The sequence below is a fragment of the Antrostomus carolinensis genome, unplaced genomic scaffold (genome assembly GCF_000700745.2).
Source record: "Antrostomus carolinensis isolate BGI_N321 unplaced genomic scaffold, ASM70074v2 scaffold4253, whole genome shotgun sequence".
NCBI lineage: Eukaryota > Metazoa > Chordata > Aves > Caprimulgiformes > Caprimulgidae > Antrostomus > Antrostomus carolinensis.
The window spans coordinates 12,987-33,685 of record NW_010305748.1 but is presented as its reverse complement, the minus strand read 5'-3'; the positions used below and the strand labels follow the sequence as shown (position 1 = coordinate 33,685).

General features: G+C 44.7%; 1 protein-coding gene across 1 annotated transcript in view; it reads left to right on the top strand.

Moving 5' to 3' along the window:
- The first annotated feature begins 2,895 nt into the window (after positions 1-2,895).
- Positions 2,896-20,699, top strand: part of TMEM272 (transmembrane protein 272) — an 18,953-nt gene continuing 1,149 nt past the window's right edge. The window contains exons 1-3 of the mRNA XM_029084245.1: positions 2,896-2,953; positions 10,645-10,704; positions 18,506-18,588. Of these exons, the coding sequence (XP_028940078.1) occupies positions 2,896-2,953; positions 10,645-10,704; positions 18,506-18,588 (201 nt within the window). The remainder of the gene's footprint in view (positions 2,954-10,644; positions 10,705-18,505; positions 18,589-20,699) is intronic.

Here is a 20,699-nt window from a genome sequence, read left to right as displayed (position 1 = left end):
GGACACAGCATGAGTGCCAGGCGCACAGCAGCCAGTGCTCCAGGGCAAACCTGGCCACTGGCCACCAGCAGAGAGGGCACTGAATGGCTCAGAAACTCGTCTGCCCCTTGCTGGCCTTTGTAACACAAAAGCAGGTCCCTTCCCCTTGGGGAAATGACCCCAGGGAAGGACTAATGGCAGGAGGTCCAGAAATTGGCTTTGGTCTTTAACTTTTTTTTCTAGTTGTGGCTGAGTTTTTTGTTTTGCATGTGACTTTCCCAACTCACCAGCAAGGCAGGAGCAGGCAGAGTGGCAGGACATCCACTCTGCCTTTGTGTGCCACCACTCTTCATGCTGCACCACTTGAACTTTCCTGCAAGTTTCAGCGATCGTTTCCTCATTTCAGCTGGGGAATAAAACTGTTCCCCAGCTGCCTGGCTGCTGAATTGCACTTTAGCACCCTCATGCATTGGAATACAGGAAAATATTAATCTTTAGCATCCACAGCAGCTTCTGCAGAATCACCAAAGGGCTGGGGGAAAGCGGCAACACCTATTTATCCAGCAAACATAATGACTTCTCTGAGGGATTTGTCAGTCCTGTAGGAATCACAGCAAATGTCTGAGGAAGGACTGAAACCATTGCTTGTTGGTTATGGGTGCTGTGTCCTTGTGTGAACACATTCTTTCTGCAGCCATCATGAATTTGCTTTCTTTATCTCACCTGTTAAAACTACACACAGAGCTCTGATTCAAAGTAATTTCTGGGCTCCATCACTAGATGGTGACATGCTCCCAAATACTGAGTTCTTCAGTTTGTCTTTTTTCCTTTAGTGTAAAAAAACAGTAAATTTAGACAAAACATATGTTTTACCTTCTGCTTATGGAAATACCCAGCCCCACACAACTCTTTTCAAGATAATTTGGTATTCAGCCAATTTTTAATATGGCATTGGTTTTTCTAACATGGTTTCTCTAAGAATTACTGCTAGAAAAGTAATTCTAGTAATGAACTTTTATATAAAAACTAATATTACTGATCTCTGCATAATTTAGAACATATTTGTCAGCAGGCCGATGACATACTCAAAATGAGTGCCTGTTTGTGCACTTTCTAGAAAGAAATCCGTACCAAAAGTTTTAAAGTTTAAAATTAATGTGTCATTTGTTTGTGGAAACTACCAGTTTCCCTTCCTCCTTCCTGTTTTCCCTGAGCATGCAACAGTGCTTATTTCCTTCCTTAAAATATTTGTCAATAGCTGCAGCCCAAAGGCACAGTATTTAGTATTCTGAAGAAGGTTTGGTGGCCAGGATGAGGAGTGTGCACTCCCTGGAGGTCAGGCACTTACATGTAATCTCCATTCCAGTCCATTGTTCAGTATTGATGGAGATGTCCTCTGTGATTTGCAAGACTTATTACAGCAGTAACACCCATCAAATGAGGCTTGTGGCACAGTTTGATGAAGAGGACTAGAGAAGAGTTAAAATTCAGGTGAGACACATGATGTGATAAGGCACACTAGAAACCTGGATATATATGTTGGTGGCTGACTGCTATACACAAGTGTCTCAGCATGGGTTACTGATCTGGTGGGATGTCCATGAAAGCCTCAGTCCTTGCTATCTATTTGGCTGCTCTCTAACAGGTAAAGCCAGACCTGCCTCTATTACTGTTGTCACTGTCAGGAAACAGAAACTGCAACCCCATCGTGCAAGAGCAAATCCCATCCCATTCCCCATGACAGCAGAGGGTCCTGTGCTGTTGCAGCTTATGGGTCTCTGGGGTTGCAGGGGAAAGCAGGCTCCCAGGAGACAGCCATCTCTGCTCAGCCACGTTGGTAGGGCTTGGACAGACTATGGAGGCAGGTACGACCACATATCTGCTGGGTGGTACAAGTCTGTCTTTGTCTTCAACATGTGTCTGGGGCCCTGTGGTCCCTATTAGGGTCTGAGCCAGGTTGGGCTTATTGTACACTGAGAAATCCCACCCAGCTGGGTTTCATGTTAGCTTAGAATAGAATGAAGCTAAGCTTAAAATACTGCTCTTTAATCATTAGGAAATGTAATGGCTAATTTGAGGTATGTGCAGAAATGCAGCTGCCCCCCATACTGGTGTCTTCCACACACACCTTCATCTATCACACAGTTGATGTTGGTGGTGGAAGACCTGTGGCGGCCCTGGCCAGAGACTGAGGCTTAGAGCATGTGTGGTGTGTGTGTATGAACTTCCCACATGCCCGTTGACATTGGATGCTACTTAACTGTCTGGTGCTGTCTGACACTCAGGCCTCAGATACTTAGCTGCTTGCTCATCCCTCACCCCACCTCATAAAAATTTTTCTTTACAAAGAGCTCCTTTCTAATCCAGCTACTTTTTTATCAAAGGCATCTTGTTCTGAGCTCCCTGTGGCTTGCAGTTTTTATTCTATATTCCTCTTCAGAATTCTCCTCGATCTTAAAACTACTTTCATCCTTTCTCCTCCTCTTTAATTAATTTTTGCCCACTAAATAATTTTGCAGAGGTTTGTGTAGTGAACCTTACCCATTTCACTGGGTTTTCTCCTAACAGTTAAATACACTTTGTCCTGTTCCAACTCCAATCAAAGTCAAGATAGAACATCTTGTGGTTTTCAGGAAGACAGCATCAATACTTCCACCCTCCAGGCTTCCTGTGAGCTCAAAGCTCTAGCATCACCAGCAGGCAAGCCCAAAGCTGCTGGAAGTCATACCTGACTCTGGGCATGTTACATTGATAGCTGCTGTCTGGATTTGTGGATGCTTTGAGTTTTTTGAGGGTAGTGAAAGCCTACTGAAGTGTCTGAGTGACTGTGAGTCAAGATATTTAGTAAGTTAAAGATGCTTTTCATAACCATATTCATTTCTGTATCTCCACAGACACCCCAAAAGTCTCTCCACGATGACTGCCGGCCTGGAGAAAGCCTGCCACCGGTGCATATCTAAAATTGCCAGCAATGGTAAGGCAGTTCTGGTAGTAATCGCCTTCTGTATTTAATCAGCCCTGTCTCTAAGCCAGGTGTATAAAGGAATTAAGGTGATACCAAGTCCCACCTGAATCTCCCACTGAAGTTTTCTTTTCTTCCCTTCCTTCTGAGGTATTTCCTTTCCTAGGCAATTTTGGGCACAGATGGAGTGCACAATAGTAACCATCTTGCCAGCACCTGCCTGCTGGAGTATTTAGATTATAGCAGACCAGCGTAAGATTTCATACAAATACAAACACCCCCAAGTACCTAAATATGGGCTGTGGCAGACAACCTAAGCAATATCATGTGTTTGTCTCCTGTTTCAAGTGGTACCTCACATGTAGTCCTGCAGAAGTATCTGCAGGGAAAACCACTTGGTAAAGAGCAGCTCAGCCAGCCTGGGAACATTCCTGCAAAGCAAAACTGCTGCCAGCCTGCCTGCTGACATGAGGTCAGGGGCAAAGCATGGTCAGAACAGCCCTTCTTTCACCCAGAGACATTTGGATCAGGGTCTCCTTCCCTCTGCTTGCCCAGCCCCTGGCACAACAGCCACCGTAGATGTGGGTAGCCCTCATCAGCAGTCATGTGTTGTGGGTAGGAAGCACCAGTTATCTGAATGGAGGTCTTCTGCATGACAGCCTGGGATCATTCAGGCTGTAAAGCAACTGGTTCAGCCCACCCAGGGTGGAGGACACAGAGGGGTGTAAGGAGACAACAGCTCCTGGGGTTGGGTGAACAGGCTGGTTCTTGCTCTGTGAGGAGCAACACAGCAGAAAGCTGACCTGGACTGGGGACTGTGCAAGCTGTGCAGAGGCACAGGAGAAATACACTTCAGGGGTGGGTTTTTGTAAGACCAGAGGAGCAGTGTCATTGGCAGGAGGTTAAAATCCAAGGGTTTTAAAGCAGCTTTATTCCCACTGACTGCCTGGCTCTCCTTTTCACTTTGAGTTGCAAGTGCCTTTTGCTTTCACTTCTAGGCAGTAGCAATTTCTTATTTCACTCAAATATGAGAAGAAGAAACCCCCTTGACCACTCACCATAACTGACACTTCACCCACAGTAATTGCTGCATTTACCAGTCTAGGGCTGTTCCCTTGGGGTCTTTTATTTTCCTGCTTTTGGCTTCACTTGTAAGGCTCTCAAAGTTCAGAATAAATTTTTATTAATGATCAAGCCCCCAAATTTCTTGCTGCCTTACAACCCTTTAGAGAAAACCAAACCAGGGGGGCAGACAGCCCTGGCCTGGGTTCAAACCAGGCCCACCTGCAGGAACCTGGCACAGGCAGGGAACAAGAGGACATTTTCTGACCCACTTGTTCATGCTCATCACTGCCCCAGGGCAAAGGAGGGCTGGGGAGTGATGAACACCGAGGGGTGTGGAGCTTATGGTGTTCTCATTACACCCCAACCAGCCCCGGGGAATGGGACTGGGCTGGCCGGGGCTCCCTTGCACCCCGCAGAAAGGATGTGCAGGGGGAATCTGGGCCCATTGGTGATTATCACAATAAAAAAAAAAGACAAAAGTGGTATTTTCACAGATTTTTGTTCCTACTGGTTACAAGCAAAATGCCACTGTTCCCTGTTGGTATTAAATTGCCACTGGGACTTTAAAGATGACAGAGAAAATAAATTATCTTCCTGATTTTTTTTTTGAAAGAAAGGGATTAGTTCTGATCTCATCTGTGCTCTCTTACACCAGGAACACCCTCTTAGGTACTCACAAAGTTACCTGTGAGTAAGGCAACTCAGAAATACCATTCCAGGAAACTCATTATCTTTAGGTTTTCATTACATTTAAGTTCAAAATCAGTTCAGCTTTAGCTATGGATCAGCTAGCACATCCAAAATTGATTTTCTGTTCATTAAAATGCAAACACTCCTGAACTGCAGTGACAATTTCACTTTTTCTCATCATCTTTTCCAAAGAGTATTTCAGCACAGCCCCACATTTGTACCTATGCTCTCCTGATATTTAAATGACTCCAAAGAGTCAACATACCTGTGCAGCATCATTTAAACTCTTTTCATTCTTGGTACAGCAATTTAAGTTCAGAACATCAGGGCAGACTTTAATTAACTGACCAAAAAAAGAGAAGACTAATCCACTACCCTGGGTCTATTGCAAAGCAAACTGGTGGCTCTTTATGTAATGCATTAATCTTATTTTAAAAGTACATCTGCATATTAATCACAAGGAGCCAAATCCAGAACCCGGACTGTGGCATAATTCTAGTTCAGTAGCTAGAGGCATGGCATAAAATTCAATCAAGCCACTCTGCAATATTGCCTAACCCCCAAAGCAGCTACATCTACATCTGCACCTACATCTACATCTGCATCTACATCTATATCTACATCCACATCATCTACATCCTCCCCATCTTGAAGGTTCCCAGATTATTGGCATCTCCTTATTCTACACCATTTCTGATGAGAGTAGGATTGCTGGTGTTGGTGCTGGAACCTGAAATCTAAATTTTAGGTGGTGTGATGCTGGCACAGTTTATTTGGATACCAAAGTGCTATTTCACAGTGACACAACCTTGTCTAAGCAAACAGTGATGGCAGGCAGCAAACAGCTGGTGGCCCTGAGCTTGGATTTAGTCTGCAAGTCAGTTTTATCACATTTCCCCTGCCTCCTTCAGTGGCTTTGCACTGGGACTGGGGACCTCCATGGGAATGGCTGTTCCTTATACTGAATCCTCCAGTTGCTGAGTAACTAGTTTGGTCAAGGGATCAAATCGCCTTAGGGGTGGGATTCCTGCCATTCATCCCAAAAGGCTATTCCACCATTATATCTCCTTGCTATTGCACTTAGCCTCAGGGACAGAGCAATCTTTGTTTCTGCTCAAGTTCACCTCATGTCTCTACCTTCACAGCTCTTTGGATCATTCACATGTCCTTTTTTGAGTCCTCAAACCTTTTTGTTATTTTTTTTCTTATTTGGCTGTTGGCTAGCCGAGCTGAACAGATTTATTTATTTTCCTTCAAAGTTATTAATTCAAGTCTTTTCTGTATATCCTATCTGATAGAGTGACATTTCCCTGTCACTCAAAAGCCCAGAAAGACACACAGTATCCTCAGCTACCAAACCCATGGGCAGACTTGTCCCTGGTCAATAAAACATGTGAAATTGCTGTAGCTGGTTCCTCAGGGAGATCCATTGAGACTTGTTCTGCCACCACAGCACCCACACACACTGCATCCTTTCTTTTCTGCAAGTCCCTGCCAATACTGCAGGAGATGCCTGCAGATACTGTGAAGGAATAAAACATGGATAGAAATACCCACTACTTGTCTGCACTCCAGCCTGTTACATGGCCAGTGTCCATGCTGCTGTACAGCACACCGTGGTGACACTGCTTGCTAAGCTAGTGCACAATCACCTGCGCCTGCCTCAGGGCATGATCCACCCTGGGGCTGGGCCAGCTGACCTGAATTTGCTCACATCCAGACTGCTGAAAGTCAGGCCCCTTCAGAGCAGCATTCCCATGGGGCATTCAAAGGGACTACTATGAATTTACACCCAGACTTTTGCTCATCAGCTTGTCTGTGCAGACAAATCCAGGGGTAGCTGCAGAATTTGTTTGGAAGCTGGTAGCATCTCATTAAAAAAAAAATAAAAATCTTTTCCTTTTTATCAGGATATAGACTCATGGCAAAAACCTGACAGGCTATAGAACAAACAGCGTTTCGGAATGATGGCTAATGTACACACCACTTCATTTATTACTGTATTTATTATCAGACAGCTTGTCACATACTCTACTGAGTAGGTTGCACTACAGCCATTTTAGCATTCTACCTAAGAAGAGTGGGTAGGTTCAGATTTATACTCATAAATCACTTTTGAAAATCCCATGTGGACTGTTCTCACCTGAAAAAAATGAAACTTTTCTCTATCTTCAAAGCAAATCAGGATGGCCTGGGCTGATGTGAAACTTTCAAGTGCTTGGAAAAATCATGGCAGCAAAACAAAGTCTTGAGGAGCCCACAGATGAACTGGTGTCACATCCAATACTGCCTCCAGCTCTGTCCAACACACTACAAAGAGGACAACTCATCTGCTGCATGGCCTAAGGCCAGGCACATAACTGGGGATGGAGAATTAGGGAGTGGCAGAGGTAGGGGAGGAGAGCTGCAGTGCAGGGCCTTTGCTGCAGGAGATGTAGCAGCTCAGATAGAAGAAAGAGAGACCATGCTATAGATATTAGGAAGAAATTCTTCACTGTGAGGGTGGTCAGACACTGGAACAGGTTGCACAAGGAAGTTGTGGATGCCCCTTCCCTGGAAGTGTTCAAGGCCAGGCTGGATGAGGCTTTGAGCAACCTGGTCAAACCCTTCCAACCCAAACCCTTCTATGATTCTATGATGTACAGCCATAATGCTAATGGTGATTTCAAGTTTGTTTACTTTTGTGTGGTGGAAGAGCTTGGGGAGACCCTGACAGCAGTAACTGAGCTAAATACCAGTTTTGTATCACCTAACCATCCTGTTGGGCAGGAGACACAAAATCCGCAACCACCGATCTGATTTTCGTGCCCACAGATTTCAAGGCATGTGCAAGATATACAGCCACTTCCCTCCTTCTTCCTCTCTTGTGATCCCAGACATGAGCTCCTCCCTTCACTCATTTCCCAGTATGTCAGGATTTGCTTGCTAATGACTCCCGAAGCAGGACTTCACCGGTGCCAAATGCAGAATAACTGTCTCACCACGTGCTGCCCCGGTGTGCAGAGCAGGGGGCTCTCCTTCCTGATGCCCTGACACCAGCTTTGCTGAGCAGATGTCCTTATGAGCCATGCCTGGAAACATTTCCCTCCCCTCACTGTGTTTTTAGAGTCTTCCAGCCCTTTTTTGCTACTTTATCTAGGACTGGGTCCAGGGGCTTCTCTGACCAGCCTGTGAAGCGATATCACTGACTTAAAAATATCACAAGCACCATGTGTGAAACTGCACAGATAGAAGCATCCTCTCTGCAGAGCCGTGCTACCCTGCAGCAAATACCATTTTATAGAGCAATTTGTCTTCGGACCAGAATGGGGCAGCACAACCCAGACAAATCCCGGCAGAGTGTGTGTGTCCCGACTTTTCTGTGAAAACCCCCCACGTTTCAGGGAAAAGAGTCTTTAGTGCTGCTAGTGGCATTGAGAGCGGCTGCAGAGTCAATTGTTGAGTCTCACTTTGTTAAACATGGATCTGGAAGCCTTCCCAGACTATGCATCTGCCCCTCCAATTCGAGACCTAAGAGGCTGTAGCTGAATGGCGAGATAATGAGTAAATACATTCCCAGCGACTGCTTTGGGAGGGGAATTAATGAACCATTATCTTTTTCTCTTGAGCTCCAAGCAGTCCCCACCTCCCATTTCTCCCCTCTAAAATCAAGCTATTGGGTAGATACTAGACACAAGCCAACACAGACACCTGTGTGCCAGATGTATAGCCCCACATATACATCCCCCCCCCCACCCCAAGCCTTTTACAGAGATTACCGCAGCGTCTCTCCCTGGGATCAGACAGATGATGTGCTGCACAATTAAGAAATGACACGATGCCTCCTCCTACCAGGCTCCTGAGTACTTGCCCGTGCAGCAAGGGCAGAAATGGGAGACAGCTATGAAACTGCAGGCAGAGGGGTGACATCGCTCCGGGAGCTGTGCAGCGATGACGGGACTTCTGGCAAGACCACAGAGTCGATGCAGCCCCTGCATAACTTGAACTGCATTTGTTTGGATACCAGATAAATGAGTCGCTCAGGCTGTGGGCACTACTTGCATCTGATGTTCATGGGTGTGTTGGAAGCCCAACTCAGCTACAATACTCAGCTTCCGAATATGAAAATAATAGACTAGATAATGTAACAGCAAGAGGACCTAGCATGAAATATGACATGTGGTGAAAAGGGAGGCTCCAGGCTGAGTTGTTCTAATGAGAGGCTGTCAGCATTTGAAAGAGCTTAGTCAAGTGTAGGACACTATTCAAGCTGTACTGTGCAGCTTTCAAGAGATAGGAGAGCCTGAGCAAAAATGTGTGTGTGAGAGAGAGAGACCAGCCGACGGGGAGAGGAGGAGGGGGCGGCATAAAGGAACAGAAGTGCTTTCTTCAGCTCAAAATATCTTCAGTCTCTACCAATTCATAGAGATAACAAACATGGTACTTCTGAGAAAGAAAGATGTCTCTCAAGTGCTGAAGTGCGAGATCCTCATTCTCTGCAGAGAAGAGCAGCGTGTGGGGGATGGTGTGTTCCAATGAAAGGTGTTTGCAAGTCAGGAAGCCTGGTGGATCTGCCCTGAATTTTGATGCTGCTCTATGTCCTCTGTCTCGGTTTCTCCTTCTGTAAAATGGAGGCAACGATGTTTGCCTTTTTCCCTACGGCACCCTGAGGGTGATGTTTTGGCAGTGCTGCAGAGTTTCCCAGGGTGGCACTGTACGCAGGGTGCTGGCAGTGTCCCCGCTCCTGTGTGGTGACGAGAATGCCATTCGCCTCGCAGAGGCTGCAGTTCTCTGGCACGGGGAACTGCCTAACACAGTTTGCCTGGGGAAGGGCTGGTCCCAAACCAACTCCGAATGCTTGCTCCAAGATTTTTTTCATAAGCCTCCAAGGAGACATCCTACTCCTTTTCTAATCCATGCCCTTCTCAGCCCCCCTGCAATCTCTGCCCACCTCTGCTGACGGCCCTTTTGCATCCTTAGGCATCTACTTGCAGATTGAGCCATTTGCAGAAGCGCTCTGCAGGGACGCTCGCCACAGAATGTCCTCATTATGTTTTACTCTCATTTTGCAGGGCAGCTTTTCACTTTAATATTGCCAAGTGTTCATGATTAGGCACAGAGGGGACAGCTCTTGTAAGACAGGCTGCTCACACTGCTCTTGACACTACAGTTTTTAACTTTTTGCAGAGGTAAGCATTCATCCTCTGCAGCATCAGGCTGTGCTAGGGAAATATCAGAGCTCAGATACACTAGCAGTTCTCTGGGGAATAACTAAGCGCCTCAGATCCACTCATCTGCAGAAACAGTCTATGTGCACCCCAAGAGCATCCTTCCATGCAGTTTAAGCTGATCTATCCCAATGGCAAGTCCCACTCCCTGCAGTGGGGCTGCTGCCTTTGTGTTCATGAGCTGAGCTGGGTCGGGGAGTTCGACCAGCCAGAAACTATTCACATCTGCAATAAAGACAGTTTATTTAGCTATCAGTGAAAACTAAATGGAACGGCATTAAAGCTGCTATTTGCTTAGTAAACAGATACAGCTCATCAGTTGCCACAGATTAGCTGATGCAAAGTTACTTGTTACTGACTGCACAGTCACCTGGCAGTGCCTCTGAGGCTGGTGCAGGCTAAGGCAGCAGTGGCTGAGTCCTTGCCCTTGCAGTAAGACAGCCAGAAGCAGTAGCAATAAAAGCAGTTTGTCTCTCTCACTGCTTTTCCACTGACACAAGAACTAACAATGTATGAGTTAAAAAATTGAAGCTTGAGCTCTGGGGGAGTGATAAACCACTTGCTGGTCTCATAATCTCAAATGCTGCACTATTAACATGATATTCCGACCCCACTGAGTGTGCTGCACTTCTTGCTACACAACTTTATGGGTAAAGAGCATTTGTAAAGCAGTAGATGGTACTGTAGGTCTCTAAACTTCAACCAGCCTCAATAATATAATCTTTCTTTTCTCCTTCACAGCATGCTTTATATTTGGGCTCCTTGCTTTCCTTGCCTTACCACTGTCCATGACTTTTACAGGTAAGCTGGCTACTAAAGCAATTTAAAAATATGAACTTCCCAGCACTGTGTGGCAGGTTAATGCATCTTGTGGGAGAAAGGAGTTGGAAACCTTAAAGCTTCTAACTGTTAAACCCTGTGTATTGGCATTTTATCTTCAGACAGAATCCCAGCCCACACTGCACGGTGGGGAGGAAGCAGTGCTTGAATTCTGCCTCTATTTGTCTTAAACAAGCCTCCAGTGTGTCTCACATCAACACAGGGTACTTGGAGACCTCAGTGATACATTTTTATACCTCACATGGTTTGGGTTTCTTTAAATTTAACCATTACACTGAATTTTCTGGTTGTGCGTTGTTTATTTTGCGTGTACTTCCCATTAATTCTTTTTTCTGTGAAGCTGCTTCCATGTTCTGAGCCTCAGACCAATTTTAACTCACTTTTTTACTTCAGTTCAATTTCTGCTTAGGCTACCAGCACATGGCAAAGGGCTGTGGGTGTTTTGACTCTGTCTGTGGGAGGAAGATCAGAATCTGACACATGAGAAGATTTAATTAATCAGGATCCCTCTGTATTAACTGCACTGCAAAAATCTTAGAAGTGTAGGGTTGGAAGGGAAGAAGACATCATCAAGGCTGCTATTTCTCCACCTTTTTGAAAGTGAGACCTTGTTTTTGGTTGATCTGTCTCTGTATAACACCCCAAAGGCTGGATTTGCAAGTAGCATTTAAGGATCAAATATTTAGGAAAGGAAAGTAAAATCCTTTGAGCTGCAGAATTTTACACATTTTTAAACTGCATAAGGTTCTTTTCTTTCTTGAGCATCACCTTTTCTTACCATTAACACAGATTTTTTTGCTTTAAAAACCTGAGCATTTTCTAACACTTCATTGCTCCCTTTGGGCCTTTCACATCCTCCACAGGGGTTGCAACCCCAAGTTGAGAAACATCGGTAGAGACACCAGCCCACCTCCACTTTCAGACAGGCTCACATGTTCATGGCAGCTGTGACAGATGTCTGACTTGCCCTTGCTCAAGGAAATTCCACAGCTTCCCAAGGAGCCTATTTCAGCATTTTATTGCTCTCACAGACAAAATATTTTTCCCCATATCCAACCTAAATCTTCCCTGTGGCAAATTAAACAGATTACAGCTTGTCCTACACACAGTGGTCACAAAGATAGATAGGTCACCGTCCTACTCAAGAGAACCTTTGAACTGTTTGAAGGTTGCTATTATAACCCCACTCCATCTTCTTTTTCAGAGATCTCAAAAACCTACTTCTTTCAACATGACCTCACAGGTCACTGTTTCTGTAGCTTTTTTTTTTTTTTTGCTTTTTTGCCCCCCTTTTTTGGCCTCTGGCCAATGAAATTTTTTTTTCCTCTCTCTCTCAAAAAAAAAAAAGATGGAACACAGAACTCCAGCTGAGACTTGAGGAATAAGCAGTGCAGAATAATTAGCTCCTCTGTTTAACATGCAGGATTCCTGTAAACACACCTCAGAATGAAAGATGCTCTCTCTGCACCAACTCGTTGGCCCCAATTTAGTTTATGGTGCGTTGTAAGCCCAGATGGTTTTTGGCAGCGCTGCTCCCTATCACACATTTCTCATTCTTTATTTGCTTTTAAGTTTTTTCTCCTATATACATTGTTCAGCTTTATTGACTATCATCTTGTAGATTTTGAATGTCTTTTTCCAGTGTATTGAGATCACTTTGAATTTTAAGTCTTGTCCTCAAGAGCCCTTACAACCATTCCAGATGGGTGACCTTGAGAAGCTGTCACCTTCTGCCTCATTATTCATAAAAGATGGTGCAAATGAACTCTACTCTACTCTTGTAGCACTCAGGGATATGGTTTAGTGGGCATGGGGTGATCAGCTGATGGTTGGACTGGATGACCTTAGAGGTCTTTTCCAACCTTAACGATCCTGTGATTCTACATGCAGATGCTGCGGGCAAGACGTATCCCACCTAGATTAGGACTGTACGCATCTATAACCAAGTTAAGTGTCATGTGTTGCCCTGGAAGCCAGTTAAGAGAAATGGGCATTTCTGACAGTGAAAGTCCCATGCCCTCTTTTAGGTGTCTGCATTGAGATGGGATGACTTCTAAGGGAGTCAGGACACCTAGCCTGTCGGCATCTATAGTTGGCCAAACTCACAAAACCCTTGTTCAGCTAAAGGTTGGTGCTGCTTCCTTTATCTGGGGCCTTCTGAGTACCAGTGATGACTATGGTAGGATTCTGATTAGGGTGTCCTAATTAGGAATTAAGGAGTTCTAATGAGGGATTAAGGAGCAATTAGGAAGTAGAGAGATGGACTGAACTGTTACATCTCAACACTTAGACTCTTATGCTCGTCTATGACTTAAAATTGCTATTTATCCCATAAGAGGATTTTAGCTTTAGCTTTTCCCCAGGCTGAATATGTCTGAGCTGCAGAATAGGAGTGGGAAGGTATAATTCAAAGTGTGGTACAGCTTGCACGCATATCGACAGCCAGCCTTCTGGAAATGAATCCAGGACTGGAATCTGACCACTTATAAATATCATTTCCTAGGAATATTTTATAATATCTTTAATATCAGTGAGAAGTGGAAAGTGTATGGTAAGATATTAGCCTGGAGCTCTGGGTATCTCCTGCATCAGATACAGAGCCCTTTTTTTCACAATTTACTGAAATTAAGAGATAATGTCACTGTAACATAGTGTTGTCAGAGGATATTGGTTTCCTGCAGCTACATATCTGCAAAGGTATTTTTAGGAAAATGAAATGTCAAGGAAAATGCAGATATTTATTACCCAAGCAAAAGCCTCTGATTTTCTGATAACATTCTGTTACCAAGATCCTGGAGAATAACTTGTTGATGTGCCTCCAGTCATTTTGGCTCTTGCTTTCTGCAGAGGAAACCTGTGAGATATTTTCAAATGTTAACAAATAAATTATAATAATAGTTGTTAAAACTCAGAGATAAATGACTGGTAGCCTCAGTAATAATTACACACTAACATTATACACTTTTAAAATTTGGTAGAACTGTCAATCACAGTATAAGTCAAGATACATGAAAAGGACTTACCATATTTTCCAAGCTCCAGACTTGTGACATCATTTAAGCCATGGATTGTTTAGCAGTTTTCTAACTTTTACTGGTAGCAAAGATACTTTTTTCAGGAAACACTCAAAAAATATTAGAGAGCTATGGAAGGATCTCATAGACTTTTTAAAAAATATTGTTTGTTTCCAGGACAGTGAAGGATTGGTCCCAATAGCACATTCTTGTATGTTGTCCAGACTACTTTTTTATACACAGTGTTCCCCAGGGGTAGCTAAATCACATTTGTAAGCTGATAACATCATTTTCTCAATAGGCAATCTAAATTTTCTGCTGTTCAAATTTAACCCACTACTAATCCTCATGCTCATACCTACACCAAATAGTTCCTCAACTCTCAAGTGCTACTAATAGTTGTCTAAAGCCTATTCTCATGCTCTGTACCTTTATGCGGGAGCCAGTCTTGTTCTTTACTGGTCATTGTTACCATAATCTTTCCTTGCATTTCAATCCTTCAGCCAGTCACCATTTCTGTGAGTTTCCTCTGATTCAATAATATGCTTTCTGACAAAATGATGCCCAGAAGCAACTACTTTGAGAGAAATCCTCTGCAACACCTAGATCCTAGTGTAAAGCGCACTGTCCAGGACCTGACTGAGGTCTGTGCTAAGTGATGGCTGGTGCAGTCATCCCCTATGAACAACTGAAAATGGCCTGGCACGTTGTGTCCTCTGCTTCTACTAGAGGAGAAGATGGGGAGTGGGCACCAGACACCAGATTAGCCTTGTTATACAGCAGCCCTCCTTTACTATGGGATGCACTTCAGCCCTTTTCAGCTACCTCATAAGAGCAAAGCAGTTAAAATGAGGACAATGCTGTATTTGCTTTCATATATCCTGACCCCTTGACGTGGTTTCAGCTGCAGCTAAGACCACACAGTCCTTCACTCACTCCCCCCAACCCGGTGATATGGGAAGAGAAACACAACAAAGGGCCTGTGGGTTGAAATGAGGACAGGGACGGCTCACTCACCCATTATGGTCACAGGCAAAACAGACTTGACTTTGGGAAGAAAAAAATCAATTTAATTCATTACCAATCAATCAGAGTAGCACAGTGAGACATAACAGCCACATCTTAAAACACCTTCCCCACACCCATCTTTCTGGGCTCAAATTACTTTGCTCTTGATTTATCTACTTTCTTCTCCAACAGTGGCACAGGGGGACAGGGAATTGGGGTTGCAGTCAGTTCATCTCTGCTGCTCTTTCTGGCTTGGGGTCCCTCCTGCAGGCTAAAAGAGATCAGGAACAAAGTGTTCCAACATGGGCTTCCCACAGAGTCATGGACCTCTTTGGGTGCAGCCTCCAGCTCCGGTACACGGACCTCCATGGGCTGGAGATGGGTCTCTGCTCCAGCAGACCTCTTTTTCCCTGCTCTGGCGTGAGCATCTCTGGGGTCTTCTGCTCTGTCGTGAGCTCTCCACATAGTCACAGCTGCTTTTGGGCACAGTGTCCTGCTCCAGCATGAGGTTCTCCATAGACTGCACGTGGGTATCTGCTCCACCGTTAACCTCTATGGGCTGCATGGGAGTCTGTTTACTTCCTTCCCCTCTTTCCTCACTGACCTGGGTGTCTGCAGTTCTCTGTCTCCTCACCTCCCCCCTTCTCTCTCCTCTGGTTGTTGATGGCCTTTTGTTGATGTTGATGCTTCCTGATCACTCTCCCTCCCCTGCCAAACTGGTTCTTCCCCTCATAAATATGGATTCACAGAGGCATCTCATAATCACTGATTGGCTCAGCCTGGTCTGGAGGCAGGTCCACTTTGGAGCCAGGGGAGCTTCTTGAAGCTTCTCACAGAGGCCATCACTACAGCCCACTCCCCCGCTACCAGAAATGGTCCCCCACACAAATCCAACACACCCCTCATCTCATTCATAATTGCGAGTCACAAGGACACTTGGTTAGTAGTGATCCATTGTTGGCCATGCCACAGCACTGTCCAAAACAGTGTCCTTAGGGAAGCTCATAGCCTGATCACTCATGAGTGCTCTTTCCACTTGGCCCGACTTTATGTCCTGGATCCTGCTGCAGTGTTGTTCTGTGGTAGCCAAGAGGTAAAATGTGCAAGTACCTCTGGTTCCCCAAGCCTCCCATCTCTTCCTCTCCTTTGGACACCATACAAGCTGTTGGACATCCTTGCTGTGTCTGATCTTGCAAAGGTTGCTGTTTTGGACTCATGCGGTGGTCTGTAGTGGTCAGGTTCAATTGCTCTTCACTCTTAATAACAGATAGCTCTGGCTTGTAGCAGAGCTTTGATGTCTAATGGTCCATACATCCCATCATTAACAGTCAAAGAAAAACATACCTGGTACTCACGGGAAAGAACAGCTAGCACTGATGCTCTCCTACTAGTTCTGGTGTTCTCCAATAAATCAGGCACGTGTTGCATGCAAATTGACTGGCACATGATGCAACAAATATCAGTGCCCATCTGTCAACAGCAGGTCTGTATTTCCTATTCAGTCACAGTGCTGTATTTTTAAAGTTACTACTGTATGACCCCCTTTCACCTCCTCTTCTACTGTCATATCGGCCTGCAATATTCTCTCAAAAACTAGAGTACCATTGCTTGTCATTCAAATCCTTCCCAAGACTGACTGCTGTCATGTTACATATATGACAGGACTCCATAATAGATTTATCGGTGAAACAGAATAATAGCTCCATGAAAAAAAAAATTGGCATGTTCTCTTGATTTTTTTTTTTTTTTCTTGCCTCAAATCAAAATCTCAGTGATACACTGGAAACAGCAATTGCCTAGGTTCCTAAACTGAAATATATTCCCTGAGATCCCTGGCCAGCTGCTTTTATGGTAGGCTATGGCAGGGCCAAGGACTCTGGACACCCTGAAAGCTGCTTTTCTGAAAATGATACAATTCTTGATGATTTCCCTGCTGCCTACCCCTGTAAAGTTGGGAGTCTGAGCAGGTCTCAGTGTTACATAGTGGCAAAATGGGAAAAAAATTACAGTCATGTAATAGGGGACAAAAAGGCAGAGAGTCCAACTCTATCTATGTCCAGCACTTTTCAATTATGAGAAGGCTGGTAATAAATACTTAGTGTACAAGAGTCCACTGGACTTCATACCCCTTACACACAGCAGATCACAAAACACTGCCCTGTATCCTATGACTAACATAAGATCTATCACAAGCAACCACAATCCAGAACACCTGTATTACGCTATGCAAAGAGCACATGAGAGGTTCAGGGCACCAGCAATATTGTGGATCAGCAATAGCATTGGATTTGGTGGGCAAATTGACAAGCTGAAGAGGATTACAGCTACAGAAGGTGGCAAGAAACCCCTCCAAACAACAACAATAACAACAACAACAACCCCCCCCCCCAAAAAAAAAACCCACTGGTACTTCTTTCCTGATCTCTTCTGTTCAGTGTAGGTCTGAACATGGAGGCAAGACAGTCCACCTGAGAGATGTTTAGCACTCAGACCAGCACATTGCTTTCAGTACACTGCATCTAGATAACCCCAATTATTCAGAGAAAAGTCAAAATTTCTCCTTGAAAATGACTTATAAAACAATAAGAAACCAGAAAATCCTTTCTGTCCTCTGCAACTGACCAGCAGAAGCCCTGAAACCTGGGATCAATAACAATAAAATTATAGTGTAAAGAACAGTTTAAAATTGACTAAAGATACCACTGGGTAGGAGACTTGGGCAAGGGATTCATCTCAGCTAACTTTAGATATCTACAGCTGCTGTCTAGATTCCTTGTACAGTCACGGAGAGAAAGAGGCACTTTCAGGGCCCAACTCATCTGACCTATTTTAAGTGCCTATCTTAGGATGAGATGAATTGAATTTTACAAGTGTCTATTTCTCCCTATTGACTATAAAGAGAGTCTAGGAAACTAGTTCAGATATGGATGCCTGCATTGCAGACATCTATATTTGGACAGATGAGTCTCACTGCCACAGACCTGTATCACAAGCTCCAGTGTCTACTGCCAGCAACATCCTTGTACTGCCATACACTCCCTTCCCTAAAACTTACTCAGCTTTCCCTTTCTAGCAGTAGATTTGAGTGTTGCCAGGATCCCCAGCTCCATAACAACCAATGCTTTTAGCCTCCAACAACCCAAACAGCCTGGAAACTTGAGCTTCTGTGGCTCCCTGTCAGCTGCCTGAGAAGCTAAAAAGGTTCCAGGTGCTCCCTCGGGTGCTGGCTCCCAAGCTTTGAGGCATCTGACTCAGGAACATGCCACACACAGGTGCTAATGAGCAGGAAAGGCTTCAGAGAAGCTTATCAGAATTCCTTCTTTTCATAAATGGTTTTGATTTTCAGTTATTTTTGTACTGCTGATGAAAATTTCCTCACCAGGTCAGTCAATCGTTCATTTAACAAAGATGCAGTGGCTGAAGCTAATGACCTGTGTACGTGGCTCTGATCAGTAATGCCAGAACAGTAATGCTGTTGTTACCTTTGTTCTCTCTCTTCCTTCTCTCACCTTTTGCTTGTTCATGGCCCTCAGTCTTGTAGTGGCAGATGCAAACCCCATTTAATTTGTCCCCCATTTCAACAGATGCTGGATGGATACAAGTCTTGGGTCTAAGCAGTACATTTCACTCTTGGGACTAAGCATTACATGTCACTTACAGCATCTTTAGTTTTCACTGTACAGCTTGTTGCACTGTTTGATCACTTGAGATAACAAACATTATTAATTTTTGCTGTTCAGGAATGAAGTTTCTGGAAGATTGCCCAGTTCAGCCACTAATTCCATTATATCTGTTGGTGGGTGGCGTGATTGGCAGCTTAAAGGTAATGTGCCTTCTATGTGTGAAAAATATTTTGTGTGACTAGACTTTGACTTGCTAGTTAAGACATAATGATGGCTCCAGACAGCTATGTGCATGCAGTACTGAAGAGAGTTATCTGGATTGAACTGTGCTTGTTCCAGCACCTAAAGCATTAATCAGTCAAGTGAGACACTAACGAGTCCAGCATTCAGCACTGTCCCACACACTGTGGTGTGACTTTCTCCTACATCACAGCATCTGTGCTACCAGCCCTACTGAGGGAAATGAATACATAACATGGATGCCTGTGGTAAATGGGGTCCTATTTCCACAAGCAGTCCTCCAAGCCTGCCAGATCTGTCTCCTTTGTTTTCAGACACACAGGCTGGACAAAAAGTGAAGTTACTCTCCTAGCTTTGGGAATACTATAAAACTACAGGTGTTTGCATACAGTCCTTCACAAGTTCAATTTACTCCCACTTTGACTTGGCCAGAAGCAATGACTATGCAGCAGCACGGCTTCCTTGCAGAGCAGATATATCCTTGCCTCACAGTAGGGCTTATTAATCCAGGCACAGCATTTTCTAACCACAGCTACCTGTCTTGTAGGGAGTGACTGTCTTCAAGTGACAGTCTTCACTTATATCTTTGCTGAGCCAGAGCCTGGCCACTTGGCAAGTAGAGACACCCCTAATCCATGTTACACCCTGGTCACTATAAAGCTGTAACTCTGCATTGACCCCAGGGTAAAGGATCGCCCCATTCTGACAGTCCCTTTGCAGACCGTGTTGACTGGCTGCTAGTGGGCATGAAGAGGCTCGTCACAACAGATTGCAGAGCTACTTTAAGCCTTCTCCACAGGATGAGCAAAACTGTTTTTTGCTGTCCCAATGATGCTCCTGCCAAAGGAAGGAAAAGGGGCTGAGCTGAAGGAAAAGCTTTGGAACTCCACTGCTGGGGCATGAAGGGCCAAGAACAGCAAGTGCTGCTGCTGGACGGAACATCTGTACTGGCAGCATTGGCTGTTCTGCATATCTAACAGGGGTAGCAGCAACTTGGCACCCAGCCTACCTTCCCAGGAGCCCGGCACGGGCAGAGCTGACAGGGTAGACTTGACAGGTTGTGCCCTAATGTTTCAGTACAGGCAGCCTGTCCCTTGAAAGGGAACCTGCTTGTCTCCAACGTGACATCATTGCACATTGCAGCCAGCAGCCGCCGCGGACAGGAGGTAGCTACCTTCCCCTTTGATAATGGGGAAGGTAGAGACCTGGAGCAGCTATAACAAGTCCAGAGGAGGCCACCAGGATGATCCGAGAGCTGGAGCACCTCTCCTATGAGGACAGGCTAAGAGAGTTGGGGCTGTTCAGCCTGGAGAAGAGAAGGCTCCAGGGAGATCTTCCAATACCTGAAGGGGGCCTACAGGAAAGCTGGGGAGGGACTTTTCATAAGGGCAGTTAATGACAAAACAAGGGGAAATGGGTTTAAGCTGAAAGAGGGCAGGTTTAGATTAGATATTAGGAAGAAGTTTTTCACTGTGAGGGTGGTCAGACACTGGAACAGGTTGCCCAAGGGAGTTGTGGATGCCCCCTCCCTGGAAGTGTTTAAGGCCAGGCTGGATGAGGCTTTGAGCAACCTGGTCTAGTGGAAGGTGTCCCTGCTGATGGCAGGGGGGGTGGAACTAGATGATCTTTAAGGTCCCTTCCAACCCAAACCATTCTATGATTCTATGATAATATTTCTAACCCCTTTTCTTTGTCAGGTTTGAAAGAAAGGGGAAAGAATACTCCTCTGCAGGTCTCTACATCCCCTGACCCCTTTCACAGTGCTAATCAAACCCCAGCACACTCTGATGACATTTGGTCAGTAAATAAGTAAATTGAGAAAAAATAGAAAGTTCTTAATCTTGCTATAAGGAATTTGCTATGCTATGAGTTCTACTGGCAAATGCTTAGTCATTTGATCATACCAGTGGACTTATCTGTACAATGAAAGGTTCATTTAATAATAGTTTAGAAAAGATTAGAGCAGAATTTAAAGGAATTTTTCGTGTTAATGAATTGAAGCCTTCATCAAAAATGTTGACTGTTTCTTAGCTATTTCTGGTTTAAAGTCAGTTCTTCTCACCCTAAATAA